At 42.4% G+C, this 13,282-nt stretch overlaps 1 protein-coding gene across 6 annotated transcripts; it reads left to right on the plus strand.

Moving 5' to 3' along the window:
- The first annotated feature begins 3,030 nt into the window (after nt 1-3,030).
- LOC143213111 (gamma-glutamyl hydrolase-like) lies at nt 3,031-7,365 on the plus strand. 6 transcript variants are annotated; one of them, XM_076432684.1, is made up of 10 exons: nt 3,031-3,220; nt 5,236-5,393; nt 5,544-5,664; nt 5,755-5,805; nt 5,890-5,964; nt 6,039-6,196; nt 6,501-6,607; nt 6,674-6,902; nt 7,010-7,142; nt 7,228-7,365. In XM_076432684.1, the coding sequence occupies exons 2-10, from the start codon at nt 5,282-5,284 to the stop codon at nt 7,235-7,237; spliced, it is 996 nt and encodes a 331-aa protein (XP_076288799.1). In that variant the 5' UTR covers nt 3,031-3,220; nt 5,236-5,281; the 3' UTR covers nt 7,238-7,365. The 6 variants fall into 6 exon arrangements, with proteins under 6 accessions (XP_076288799.1, XP_076288802.1, XP_076288800.1 ...); XM_076432687.1 differs by having other exon boundaries at nt 3,033-3,220; nt 5,319-5,393; XM_076432685.1 differs by having other exon boundaries at nt 3,122-3,240.
- The last annotated feature ends 5,917 nt before the right edge of the window (nt 7,366-13,282 follow it).

The raw sequence follows: 13,282 nt of genomic DNA on the forward strand, positions 1-13,282 counted from the left end.
GAACTCGGTTCCAATTAAACGCTTTTACGCGTTGCTTTAGCGGGAACGCGTTGCCGAGCGATTCTAAGCGCGCCACGTGCAGGTGAAATCAAAGCGGCGTTTCGCGGACTTTGCGTGTTTCGTGTCGTATATCGGGGCGACCGGTCAGCGTAACGAAAGCGCCAAAGCTCCGCGGGCTCAGCGCAGCGCGGCGTTGCATGCTTAATCAGACAACGAACGTGGACAGTGCTTTACGCGTTCCTCCATCTGCGGATTTCCGCTTAATAAGCCCATCTGTATGCACAAGTATATTATCTTAGACCGCGCAGGCGCCTCGTGCTCGTCGCATTGTTACGTAGCCTCTTTTTTCCTCGAATCTTGGTTGACCGACCAGCACGCGCGGTCTAATCCTCGCGATACTTTCCGCTCGTCGTTATCGTTAACACGCTTGCGGTTTTGCAAGCATTTTCTTCCGGACTGCAGAAGTTTATCGCGAGTAGATTCCTCTGCTGGTATATGTATAATCGAATCGCGTCTCGACAAATTCTGATCCGTTCACCGGGCTTTCGAGATCAGACAGAGAATACGGCAGAACGAACACATTCCACTGGTCATTCCGACGCTTCCTCCGGGGAAGATCTTTCAAAGTGTTTTCGTACGTCGTTCCTTTTGTTGCCGCGGCGAAACACGTCCGTGTGAACCGAACTTAACTCTTTTACGATGCGCGCGCGCCTTCAGTTTCGAAAGCAGCCGATACTTGCCCGGGAACACCGACCACCGGGGAACAAAATTTCATTTGTCGTTCGTTCACGGAATTTCTTGCGATTGTTACGTCGCGGAATCGAATGATACGCGAACACGTTGGCCCGTTGAATTTTTAGCTGGTGGATAAAGGTCGGAGAAAGTTCGAAAGTGTTTGAACATGGATGTTCAGAATTCGAAAAAGAATTGTACAGAATATATATTTGTAATCATTTCATCGCCAAAGTGTTTACAGGGAAATCTAGGAATACTATTGTCCGGCGTTAGGGAAGCTCGCTCTGTCCCGTTATCCGTCGCGGAACGGGGATGAAAAATGTGTTCCTGACGGGAACAAAGCGGCGACTAAATCTTGAGAAAGCGCCATGGAAAAAGGGCGGACGTGTAACCGGCCCGAGATAGTATTATGGCCGGTGTACCACCGACCACCGTTGAATGACAATCATCCCCTCGCCGCTTTGCATGCCGCGGGGTTAGTGGAAGCTCGTGAAGTCAGTCATTTCTATTGGTTATCCGCGACCCGGGAACGCTGACCCCTTTGGATGAATGATTTCCTGAGACGACATTGGCTACAGGTGCCCCCTCTCGCTTTTGTTCCTCTTTCTATGCCACGCTCCAGGCTCGCGCGACCAGACTATACGTAGTATTATAGTCTGGCTCAGCAACTACCCCTGTATCGCGCGTCGTCGTGCTCTTTAAGATGTTACACACCTTTGAACGGTGGAAAAATCAGTTCAACAATGTTCGTAACACGCGAAATTATGTTTCGTTCGATAAAAATAAGTTGTTTGACAAAAATCCTTTAATAGTTTGTCGAGAACATTAGGGCTCACCTGTTCAGGTTAAGCAAGAGGTTCGAAGATGATGAAAATAAAGCGGTGGAACGGCGCAAAGGGGCGAGAATTGCCGGTTAGAAAGTTTGAGATAACACCCCCGGAGCAAATGAACTCCTCGGCGTCGATCGACGTGAGGTCTGCACGGGAAATTCGCGTAGACACCGATCTAGAACGAAATAATTAAAACGAACGGGTCAATTTTTGTCCCGGTTACAGGGTGGCCGTGTTCAGCGCCATTTCATTAAAACCGAACGATTATACGGAGGGGGCTGGGGGTCACATTTCCTTGACCTTATCACTTACCGCAAATTGGCCCGCTCCTTCTAATTAAGCTGTTAGGCAACTTTTATGATGAAGCTCTTCCAGCCGATGGAATTTATTACTTCGCCTTTTCTAAAGGGTGCTATCGTGACGACGCGCCGCGCTGGGGAGAACGTAGAGTGGTATACTGTGTTAAGAGAGAGAGAGAGAGAGTATAAATGACACACCAGTGTATCAGAATGATACCGATGCGGGCTGCGCAGAAGAACAGCTTTTTTATTCGGAAATATAATTAATTTTGGGAACAAGAATTTTTCTTTCAATTATTTATTTAATGTTGCTTTAACATCAAAGGTCATTAGCAACACGGCACATTTTCTTACAATATTTTGTACATATTTGTATCCTAATATACAGGGTGGTAATTTTATCTGAAGACATTGAAATATCTCGAGAACTATGCATCGGATCAAAACAAGTGGGTAATCCAATGATACCAAACTCGACCCCCCACCGCCACCCCCTGGGGATATGTATAATAATAATAATAACATTTTTAAAAATATCAAATACGTCTACTTTGATTTTTCTAATCTGATGTGTATTTCTCGAGATATCCCCAATTTTCAACGAATTTTTACCCATTTTGATTTTTGTCCATTACAGTGCCATCTGTGAACAAAAATGCAAAAACTGCTAGGTCAAATTTGTGTATTTTTTTCTGGAGAATCCAAATCTGCAATGAAAAATGGGGGTTCCCATTTAAGTTTGGTATCATTGGACGTCCCCCTTCGCGACGAACAACTTTCGTTACCCACTTGTCTTGATCCGATGCATAGTTCTCGAGATATTTCAATGTCTTCAGATAAAATGACCACCCCGTATACTGGGCAAGAACAAGAATTATTCTTAATGCGGTGAATCGAATTTCGATTTTCCATCGAAGTGAATATTTATCACGGTAACTACCGTGAAGGTTATTTAAACTGTGTTTTAAAGATTGCCACGTTACGCGGATATACGTCTGTGTAATGAGTCGAAAAATTGTTTACACGCGAGAGCATGTTAAATGGAACGCCATAATTAAATAACAAATTCTAAATGCTAGAATGAACTAGTACAGTCGAGCCAGCGAGTGCGCGATAATAGACGGTGCAACATCTGGATCGCGTGCATTAATAACAACATATACGAACCACAATTGAAATCCTTGACTGTGAATAAAACTTCATTGTTCGAAAGTGAATACATACAACACAGCTGCCAGAGACTGTCTCGCTGCGTTGCAAATGCAACGGGCAATGAGTGTGGAATACATAGTGGCAGTTGCTCGTGAAGCTCATCCTTGTGCGGTATAAACAAGATCCATCGACGGAAACATATATGTATGTTATTTATTACATGTGTACGTTATCGATTTATTTATGGTTTATTTCAATGTGGTCGCATTAACAGCGAGGTGATTAGTGATTTTTCAACACGATTTTCTCGAAAACCAAGCGTCAATTTGAGACTCAAAATTTCTGCCTTTCTCCTACAAATTATGATATGTTTGGCATGTAATCCAGTAGAAGTTTCAAACCTCCAGGATCAATAGTTGAGGAGTTATGGTCGCTTGAAGTTGAGCATTTTTCAGTGTTTTTGATAGGTAAGCGCGCCGCCATATTGTAGCGTCGCGCGCCGCTTACCGAGCTGAGCCGCTAGGTGGTAGTTGGTTGGTGATTAGGTCGGGGGAGGCGGCAAGATAAGCGTCTTGCGGTCGTCACTACAAACCAATATGGCGGCGTCCTTACCTGTCAAAAACTGGAAATATGCTCAACTTTAAGCGGCCATATCTCCTCAACTATTGATCCCAGAGGATCGAAACTTCGATCTGTATCCGTGCCGGGTACGAATCTACTGGATTACATACCAAATACATCATAATTCGCAGGAGAAAGGTACCAATTTTGAGTCCGGTGAAGTAAAGTTCACCCAAAAAATGTTATTCCTTTTTCTCGACTTATTTACATATGAAGTATTACCCCCTGCTCGGTTGTACCACCCGTCCGACCACACCCTGTATACAGAGTGTCCCAAAATTCCTTCAACAGCCGGAAATGGGAGGTTCCTGAGATCATTTGAAGAATTATTTCCTTTGCAAAAATGTTAACCGCGGCTTTGTTTAGCAGTTATTAACGAAAAACACGGACCAATCAGAGTGCGACCTAGACGCGAGTTGGCACAGTCGGCCCGGCGCGCCAATTGTCTATTGGCTCTGATTGGTCCGTGTTTTTCGTTAATAACTGCTAAACAAAGCCGCGGATAACATTGTTGTAAAGGAAAATGTTGCTTCAAATGATCTCAGGAACCTTCCATTTCTGGCTGTTGAAGGAATTTTGGGACACCCTGTATATCGATAGATTTAAGGAAGAGGAGAACGTTTTCGATGTTGTCCTCGCCTAGATTTAACTTGATACTATTAAAACTATATTAAAACGCATACGTTTCAAATACGTTCGATGTCAGCCCTAGCGGACTCGTTGTAAGCACTACTTAATATTGTACATATTAAGTATGAGATAAATACGCATGTCAATGTTTTCTCGCTACGCACCGTCCTACTTCTTTTCTTTGCATATTCATTGCTCCCACGATTCCCTTCGAGGCAGGATTGCTCACGGTAGTAATGCTCACGGCTTTCAAGAACGTTTGAATTAGTAAAGACATCTTTCGTGGAAGGAGAAGGAAAATAGGAAGAAAAGGAAAATACACACACACACGCACACATTGCATATAAGTACAGGCTGTCTGGTGGCGCAGACGACGCGACGCGACGCGACGGGGACCAGGACGAACGTGAATTATTGCTTAACCGTAAAACCTAAGAGTTCAAAAACCGTCTGCAGTTGGAAATAAAAAAAGGAAAGGGAATTGCCGAGAAGTTGATGGTCGCTAAAAGTTACGGTGAACCATGCGGTACCGTAAGCATCGAGAAGTGGCCGGGACGACAGAAATCTACTTGAACGCATATCCGAAAACATAAAAGGATTTTATGGTTTCTTCACCGCGCGAGAAACTCCATGGAAATAGAGGGTCGTCGTCGAGGTGGACCCGGAAAGTCATTGGACAAAGAGACACGGTTCGAATCTCGGGAAGAAGTAGGAGAAAAATCGGCATGATTAGCCCCTGACTCATCCGACAAAGAGTTCGTTTCAGCTTCTAATGATGGGAAGGAATTCCAATATCTACGAAACTTATTTGCTAGCTTGGAACTGATTGGACGCGCGGAGATATCATTCATTCTGTTATCACCGTTACATCTGTCAATGGTATACGTCCGAAAGTTCCGGGCGTGTGCAAATGTTGTCATCGTAACATCTGTCAGTATAAAGTTCCGGGCGGGTGTGTCTCGTTTCAGTGTTACGCGAATCGTCTTCGACACAGCTTGCAAGCTGCTCATTACAATGAAGGCAATCGGATCGACGATCATTTTTCTGCTAGGTTTTGCCTTTTCGGGCATGGACACCGCATCGGTGCGATTCAAGGATACAAATGGAAATAAGTTTCCGATAATCGGTGAGTTCTCTCATTTACAAATATTTACAATACATACCGGCCAGATATTTTTTTTGCTTTCTATTTTTCTTTTATTTTTTCGGTCCAAATACTCCACTGCGCGACGCGACACGCGACCGTGACTCGTTCTCACTGTGATTCCATCGAAAGGTATCCTGTCTCAGGAGGTATCGGAGTATATGCAGTCGCACTACAAGGAATCGCATAGCTACATAGCCGCATCGTATGTAAAATTTATCGAGGGTGCTGGCGCGAGGGTGGTGCCAATTTGGTAAGTACGCTCGAACTGAGAAACGTGAACGCTCGAACTGAAAAACGTGAACGCTCGCAATAAACGCGAAACTTCTCGTCTTTGTTGCAGGATTGGAAAGCCGAGATCGTATTACGAAACCATCATGGCAAAGATAAACGGGTGAGATACGTTAACTGAACGATACAAAAAGAAAGTAGCACTACGTTCGATGTTTGTTCGTTTATTTTTCAATGTGTTTCGCAGGATCTTGTTGCCTGGCGGAAACTCGCTTTTCGATGCCCACGATGGCTACGCCGACGCAGCATGCACTATATACGAGTAAATTAATTTCTTAATCGTTCGAATCGGTTGGATAGAATGCAAGCTAACCAAAAATACGATTCGATTCGCAGCATAGCGAAACAGATGAACGATACTGGGAATTACTTTCCAATTTTCGGCATATGCTTGGGTTTCGAAGTGTTGGTTTACGCCATGGCTGATCGTTCGGACACCGCCAGACGCGAATGTAGCGATTCGGATCGTGCAATTTCTCTAGCGTTTGAGCCAGGTGAGCTCCGATTTCGTACTTACAATTAGCTCGAGTCTATGCGACAAACGATGAGTACGTTTCATATCGTTTTGTGAATCAACCGCGATATCTGTGTTCTTATTTTAGCCGTTATCGTTACCGCGTTCGCCACAGCGGAAAATCGAATTTATCTTGTGGACGTCACTCGCGATAGTGTTATTACGGATAGTTTATACATACACGCGCGACTTGGTTCAATTTGAAAAATGTTACTTTCTCGCAAATAGCGTGCGAATTTAATCATAAATTAAGTCATGGAATTTAAAGATCGCTAACGTTTCAGGTTATGATACAAGCAAACTGTTCAGGAGTGCGTCGGAGACGATCATCGATGGGCTACAATTCAAAAATCTCACTTACAATGCGCATATAAAATGTGTGACGAAACAGGTAGATTTTCTTCGATTCGCCGCATTTTGTATCGAGACCGTAGTTTACTAACTCGTATAATTACAGATTTTAAAAGACCATGGTATAGCGGACCAATTGCGAGTACTGTCTACAAGCATAGACGAAGAAGGCCTAAAGTACATTTCGGCGTTCGAGTCGATCAGTTATCCGTTCTACGGCTTGCAATTTCATCCGGAAAAGAATCTGTACGAGTGGAAGAGGACCAAGCACATTCCGCACGGAATTTATGCGTCACGGATCAGCCAATACTTCGCCAATTTCTTCGTGGGCGAAGGTTCGTAGAGCTTTTCTCGTTGTTCCATTATTTCTGACGAACTTGTCGTTCGAAGAGACATTTATTTGTTTATCTTGCACGATTTTATTCATTTGTTTTTCACGCAGCGCGAAAGAACTACAATGAGTTTTCGGATAAGAACGAAGAAGCTAGATCTTTGATCTACAATTATAATCCAACGTACACGGCGCTGCATAACTCTGCGTTCGTTCAGTGTTACCTTTTCAAGGATGACCACAGGTATTTTTCTCTCATGAATTTTTGAAAATTTCTGATTCATTAAATAATAATTCTCCTACCGTCTTTTTCGTTCTCTCGTTTATAGCGGCCTCTAGACGAACGAACTCTGCACAGGACACAGGATGACTCTGAACGGCATGCATGATCGTTTCGAAATCCGTTTATATCGTTATCTATTATTGTAAATCCTTATTAGCCAATAAATGCACTAGATTCACACGCACTTGCTTTATGGTTTCAGTCTATGGAAAAAACAACGAATTAATCCACGGACTACACGGTTTAGGTGATCGGCATGCATTTGGCAAATTTCCCCCGACCGGAAAGCTGCGGGTGCGCGGATTAAAGATAACAATGTTTGCCTCGTGGAGTCTGAAGTCATTGAAAAATGTATTGCTACGGTATTCATTATCGAGTCATCGATTAATCGAACGAATATGGGTCCGGGAACGGTTATTTTAGGGTAGGACGGGTTCAAAATGAACGAGGAGACACTATACAATATCACAACCATTTATTGAACGTGCGCGTGACTTGCGGCCATCTTGAAACTCTCTCTGCAAGAAGAAGACTCTTCCTTCTCGAGCGCCCCCTACTTTACCATCGGTACGCAGCCCGACTCACGTGAGTCTCCCAATCGTCCGGTAACCGACCAATTCACATGGTGGCGTGCAAACCAACAACGGTGTTCCGGCGCGGCGGTCGAAGATTTTAATTACATCGCTTCGGGCAGCTTTATCAACCGGTATCGTTTAACAGCATCCGGCATTCTACGAGGCATCGTTATCGCGAAAAACGAAGACATTCCTGGACGTGCAATACTCCCGGACAAGCTATGTAATAAAGACATTCCATCGAACGACGGTTGGAACGCGGATATGTGAGTGTCATTTTTAGCTTCTACTTAGTCTTGTCCCTTCCTCCGTGACTCAGGTACGAAGAAGCTCGCGGATATATCGATCATAGAAACAGATTTCGAATAAGCATTATTACGAGGCTCGGTCAAATATTAATAGGATTTTCTATTCTACGGCAGCATAGTAGTTCTTATATTGGATTGTAACGTAAGTTCGTAGAGGTTTTATTTTCGCTTTTGTTCTGAATCAATTTACCTACTTTCCTTTTTAAATTGTGTACACCATTCTGAAGTGCTTTTTCCGCTCTACAAGCGTGTTCCAATCGTTATCTTGAATAACGTAGTCTTGAGTAACATAACCTAACCTAAAATGGAACTCCGGGCGATAAAAATCACCATTTTTGACATCTATTGTTTTTCGCTTTTCATCAAAGCCAGATCGCCACCGAAGCAGCTAGAAATATCTGCGCCGCACAGTGGGAAATTTAGACCAAACTCGATTCAAAATCAGAGAACTTTCGATAGAAATGAGGTAGAGCGACGAATTATTTTTTAAATTAAAGCTGAAACTTTGCAGAATGTGGGAAAAATAGGAAGATTATGGTACGAACGTTTTTTAACCTTGAGAAAATTCGTTAAACATGTAGAATGGGATTTGCTCAAAAACTTGGAGCATGGGTGAACTCAAAATATTCAATAAAAAGGATTATTAAAAAAAAACCCTACGTACTTATGTTTCAACCCAATACAGATGTATAAGCGAGGCCAAATGGACGTTCAAGTAGACACGTTGTATACCCAATCCGCGTCATAGGCTATTTTCAGGAATCTTGGAAGATTTGGAATCATCCAGCATTAAACCATTATCGTCGTCTTTTATTGCCTTTCAATCTCTATAAAATGAATTCCTTCGACGGCACCTGTTGACACCGAGACACTAAAACTCGCGTTTCGAACACTCAAATCGGCTGTCACGAAAACGTAACCAGTAAAATTCAATTGTGTCGCTATCCCCATATCGGTCTAATCAAATCTGACGGTAATTCTCATACGCGGCACGCAATGTTTATCTAAAACGTTTTCCACGTTGACTTTCTCCGTATGTTCGAGCCTAATTAATTAGATGAAAACCATCCCTCGGTGTCATTGGAACGCAAACACTCGTCAAGCATCAACGGCACGCATCAGCAAACCGAAGTAATTCGAGCAAACGGCTCTCCCTTTAATTAATACCGTGGAGTAATTAAAGAAACGCCGGGGCGGCAGCTTTTCTGTTCTCCCCTTCATTAATCAACCGGCCGATTGCGTGCGACTCACTTTAATATTCGATCGGATGAAATTCGGGAACGGTGTATGGCCGTGTAAATACGCGGACAGGTACCAGCATTTATTCGACAACCGCGTCTGTGCCAGTTGATACGCGCGATAAACCGGGTCCCGTTCGCAAAAGGTCAAAGACAGCTGATACTATCCATTATTTTAATTAACGTCCCGCATCCGGAAACTGGCAGAAGAGGGTGCCGCGCGAATCAAAATGCAATTTCGTCGTTGCGTGACCGTCGATGAATGTTTGCGAACGCGATTCCCGGGAATGGGGAGACGGATTTTGTGTGCGTGTGTTTGTGGAGGGAGCAGCAACAAAAAAGAAAAAAACGCCAGAGAAAGAGAACATAACACGAACGCAGGGGGATCGATCCATGGCGTGACACGTGCCAAGAATAATTGACTGTTAACGCATCAATTGTCCGCGAGGTGACTGGCAGCCGTTCGGTGTCTATCGAGGTCCCACCGAACTGCTGGTCGATGCCGATCGGCTCGTTGCTCAAGGGAAACTCAACCGTTTTTCTACGCACTCCTTTAGTATGTCACCAGCGCACAGTGGTCTAGAAGTCAGTCCTAGTGCGAATTAATTATTGTGCCAGGAAAAATAAAACATAGTTTACAATACTGACTACTTGTCTATTAATATAATAATTATTAATCTAATACTATATTCATTAAAATTTTTTTATGGCCTTCCAACTCTTACGAGTTCAAGTTCGTGAATGTCAATCTCATTGAAGGGGAATACTCTATGGTCGATTCTAACAAAGTCTTATTTTTTTGACAGAAATCTATCTTTATAATTATTGCCTATTTTCCAACGTTTCTCAATATTTTTAATAAAGTTCTCTAAAATTCCTTCAATATTGTGTCCGCTCACATTCCTTCCGGTAAAAATAGCCTCTAGTAATCCACTAACGCAATCCTTTCCTTACAAATTCTTCAATTTGAACCATTCCTCGAACAACTCTAAGCGGGTGATCGTAGATACGTTTACTAAAATATTAAAATAAAATAATAATGGGATTGCGGGGGATCGGGTTCTCTCTTTGCCGTTTATGGAGATGAAGTAAGCTTTCAAATTAAATACTTCGCAACGCGTGCAAATGCGTGCAAATTTTGTAAAACTTACGACATTCTAATGATTTTTCTTAAAAAGTATCAATTCATAATATATATCCTGAAGTGTGTGAAGGAAACGTAAATCTACCATTTCCAGTTACAGCCATACTGATAATATTATATTATAACAAGATACTAACACAATTTATGCACACTTCAAGAAAGAACTCGATATTTTGAGGTTATAATTTGTAGCAATTGACTAACGCAGAAAAACAAAATGCGGTTACTGGAATGTTGACAGTCTTGCCAACAATAATACGGTGATGTGATTTACTAATTTTGCTTTTGTTATTGTAGTATACATATCAAACTATCATACAAGTAGAAATTTTAACAGATCTACGTTAGTTGGTATTTTTAATGTATTCGCGCTAGAACTGACGTTTAGATCACAGTGAGTCGGTTTAATTCTTTTTAGTACTATTTGCCGAAGTACTAAACAAGAGTAACCGCGCGAGTACGATGCTCACAGGTTACGCACACGTTTTAATCATTTTGCATTTCACCTATTCGTTTTTGTCACAAACGCATAATAAATAAAATGTTTCCGACTCCGTGCAGCATTCAGCGATATAATACTAGGCTCGATCCAAGGTTTGGACGTTGAATACACGCGAATGAGAACTGCCGGTGCACCGGCTCGGCATATAAAAAAATTATCCGATGAACGAAGCTATTCAACGACGTATCCGCTCGCAAATTAGCCTCGGTCGCTGTAATTTAGAAATTCCCATAGCGGAATAATTACCGAAAACATATTTGTAGAAAAACTTGAGTTGCAGAATCGCGACAATAGAAGGACTCGATCGCGGTAGTTTCAATATTTTTTATTACTGAAACCTATTAAAGATTTATTTTAGCTTTTACAATAATACATTAGGCTTACAATTAGTGTACAATGACAGTCTCAATAATCGCTAGAGATTGCAGTCGTTTAAAAACTGGAAGACAAATTTGCAGGCTTTAACATTTGGTTCAGCAAAGAAAATTTCCGCCTTTCACGGTAGATTTTCAATATATTTTATTCGTGTACACTGCAATATAATATTTTAGCGGGTGCGTTAAACGAAAGATAAACGCGCGCTGCCCTGTGTATGCGAAGCCCGTGCCGGCGTTTTTATGCATTCCAGCGACGGCATCGCCGCGGCAATCGGTGAATTACGCGAATTGAAAAACCATCCGGGGTTTCATGAATTTCTCGATAATTTATCGATTAAGCCCTGCACGGAATACGAAAGCCGGCGCGGCGTTTCGGGTGGCCGAGAACTATTACTCGGCCCGATTAAAATTCCCGTCACACTTGTCAGATTTCGCGTCAACTCCAAGTGTACCGAGCCTGGGATTCGCGAAACTTCGTAATCGCCTTTCAATCACGCTCCCGTTTTTGTTTTCGCGATGTTGCTCTCGAAATAATGCACGTACGGCCCGTTGCACGCGATTTCGCGTCGAAATTCACGCGCTCTGCGTTTTTCAGGTTGTTAGCTTGCAAATATATTAGGTCGTTGCATAGGTTATGTCTGATTTCAGGGTGCAATTGTTACGAAGTGTTTGAATCAAGAAATAACATTATAATCTACAAAATTCCGTTAAAATCCCGCGGGCCGCATGTGGCTCTCCATTGAAACTTTTGTTTCTCGTTGTGTGTATACAAGAAATATTAAGTAAATGAAGGTTTGCATGTGTCATATTGTTATAATGCGCAAATGCGACGTATAACAATAAAGTTTTATTCATTTCGTATTTGTATTACATTTTTTAAAAGCATGTTTACTAAAGTGCGGCCCGCTGTAACGTTGCGCGTCATCAAAGTGGTCCGTAAAACCATTTGGGTTGGCCAGGGCTGCTCTAAGCGTTCGCACTTACGAAACGAAGCGCGAAGGAACATTTTTCCGGTTGCGTACGCGCGGCTGCGCGGGTGTTGCAACAATGTTAAATAAATCAAGCGCAGAGGTTGCCGCGAAACACGTTGAACGCGCAGCTTTCATTGTCCTAGTTGTCACGTTTATAAATACGCATATGTCCCGTTCGCCACCGGCGCTTGTACTCGTTCAACCTAACGACTACGTGTTCAACGGAGGCGGATACCTTTCCTCCCGTCTCGCGTTCCCGGATTCCCGACTAATTTATACCCCCGGCCGTATTAATGTGTGCATTATTCTACGAGAAATACTGGCTGCAGACCAAATTGCGGTGAAACCGAATCGAGAAGAAATTCTGGATTAACAACGGTTCGGTGGATGAACTGCCCCAACGCTTATCGTAGCGGTGAATTTGCACGGAAACATGGCCAAGATTGAAATAAAAGGTTCCCCAGCCCATGACATTTAATCACCTTTAAGTAACTAAATCCGCGACCTTTTGTCTCGTAATTTTCTTATTGTATCGTTATAACCTCATCTGAATTTTTCGATTAATTTGATGTAAAATACTCGCGCTTGAAAAATACAGGGTGAGTCCGAAGAAACGGAACACCTAAATATCTCCGTTACTTTTCGTTGTACAAAAAAACTTCTTTGGACAAGGTTACACTGTTTGAAGGGCCACATGTAACGGTGTAAGGGAAAAAAATTTTCAAGCTGATTTTTTTTACAAGATTTCATCGATATTTTTTTTAATGGAATGAGGTATTTTTTAAAACATCAATCGATGCAGCTGGACACTCGTTATAAAAAAGTACTAACCTATGTATGTCGAAAAGTTAGTAGTTCACGAGATATTTCGATTTAACTAACATTTAAAAAAATGAAGGTGACCTTCATATCCCAATAAAAATGACATAAAAACAAAATTTTTTTTTGGTATCGTATGAGCCCCATTTTGCCATTCAACTTTGTCC

This window comes from Lasioglossum baleicum, chromosome 10 (assembly GCF_051020765.1).
Source record: "Lasioglossum baleicum chromosome 10, iyLasBale1, whole genome shotgun sequence".
NCBI classification, from domain to species: Eukaryota; Metazoa; Arthropoda; class Insecta; order Hymenoptera; family Halictidae; genus Lasioglossum; species Lasioglossum baleicum.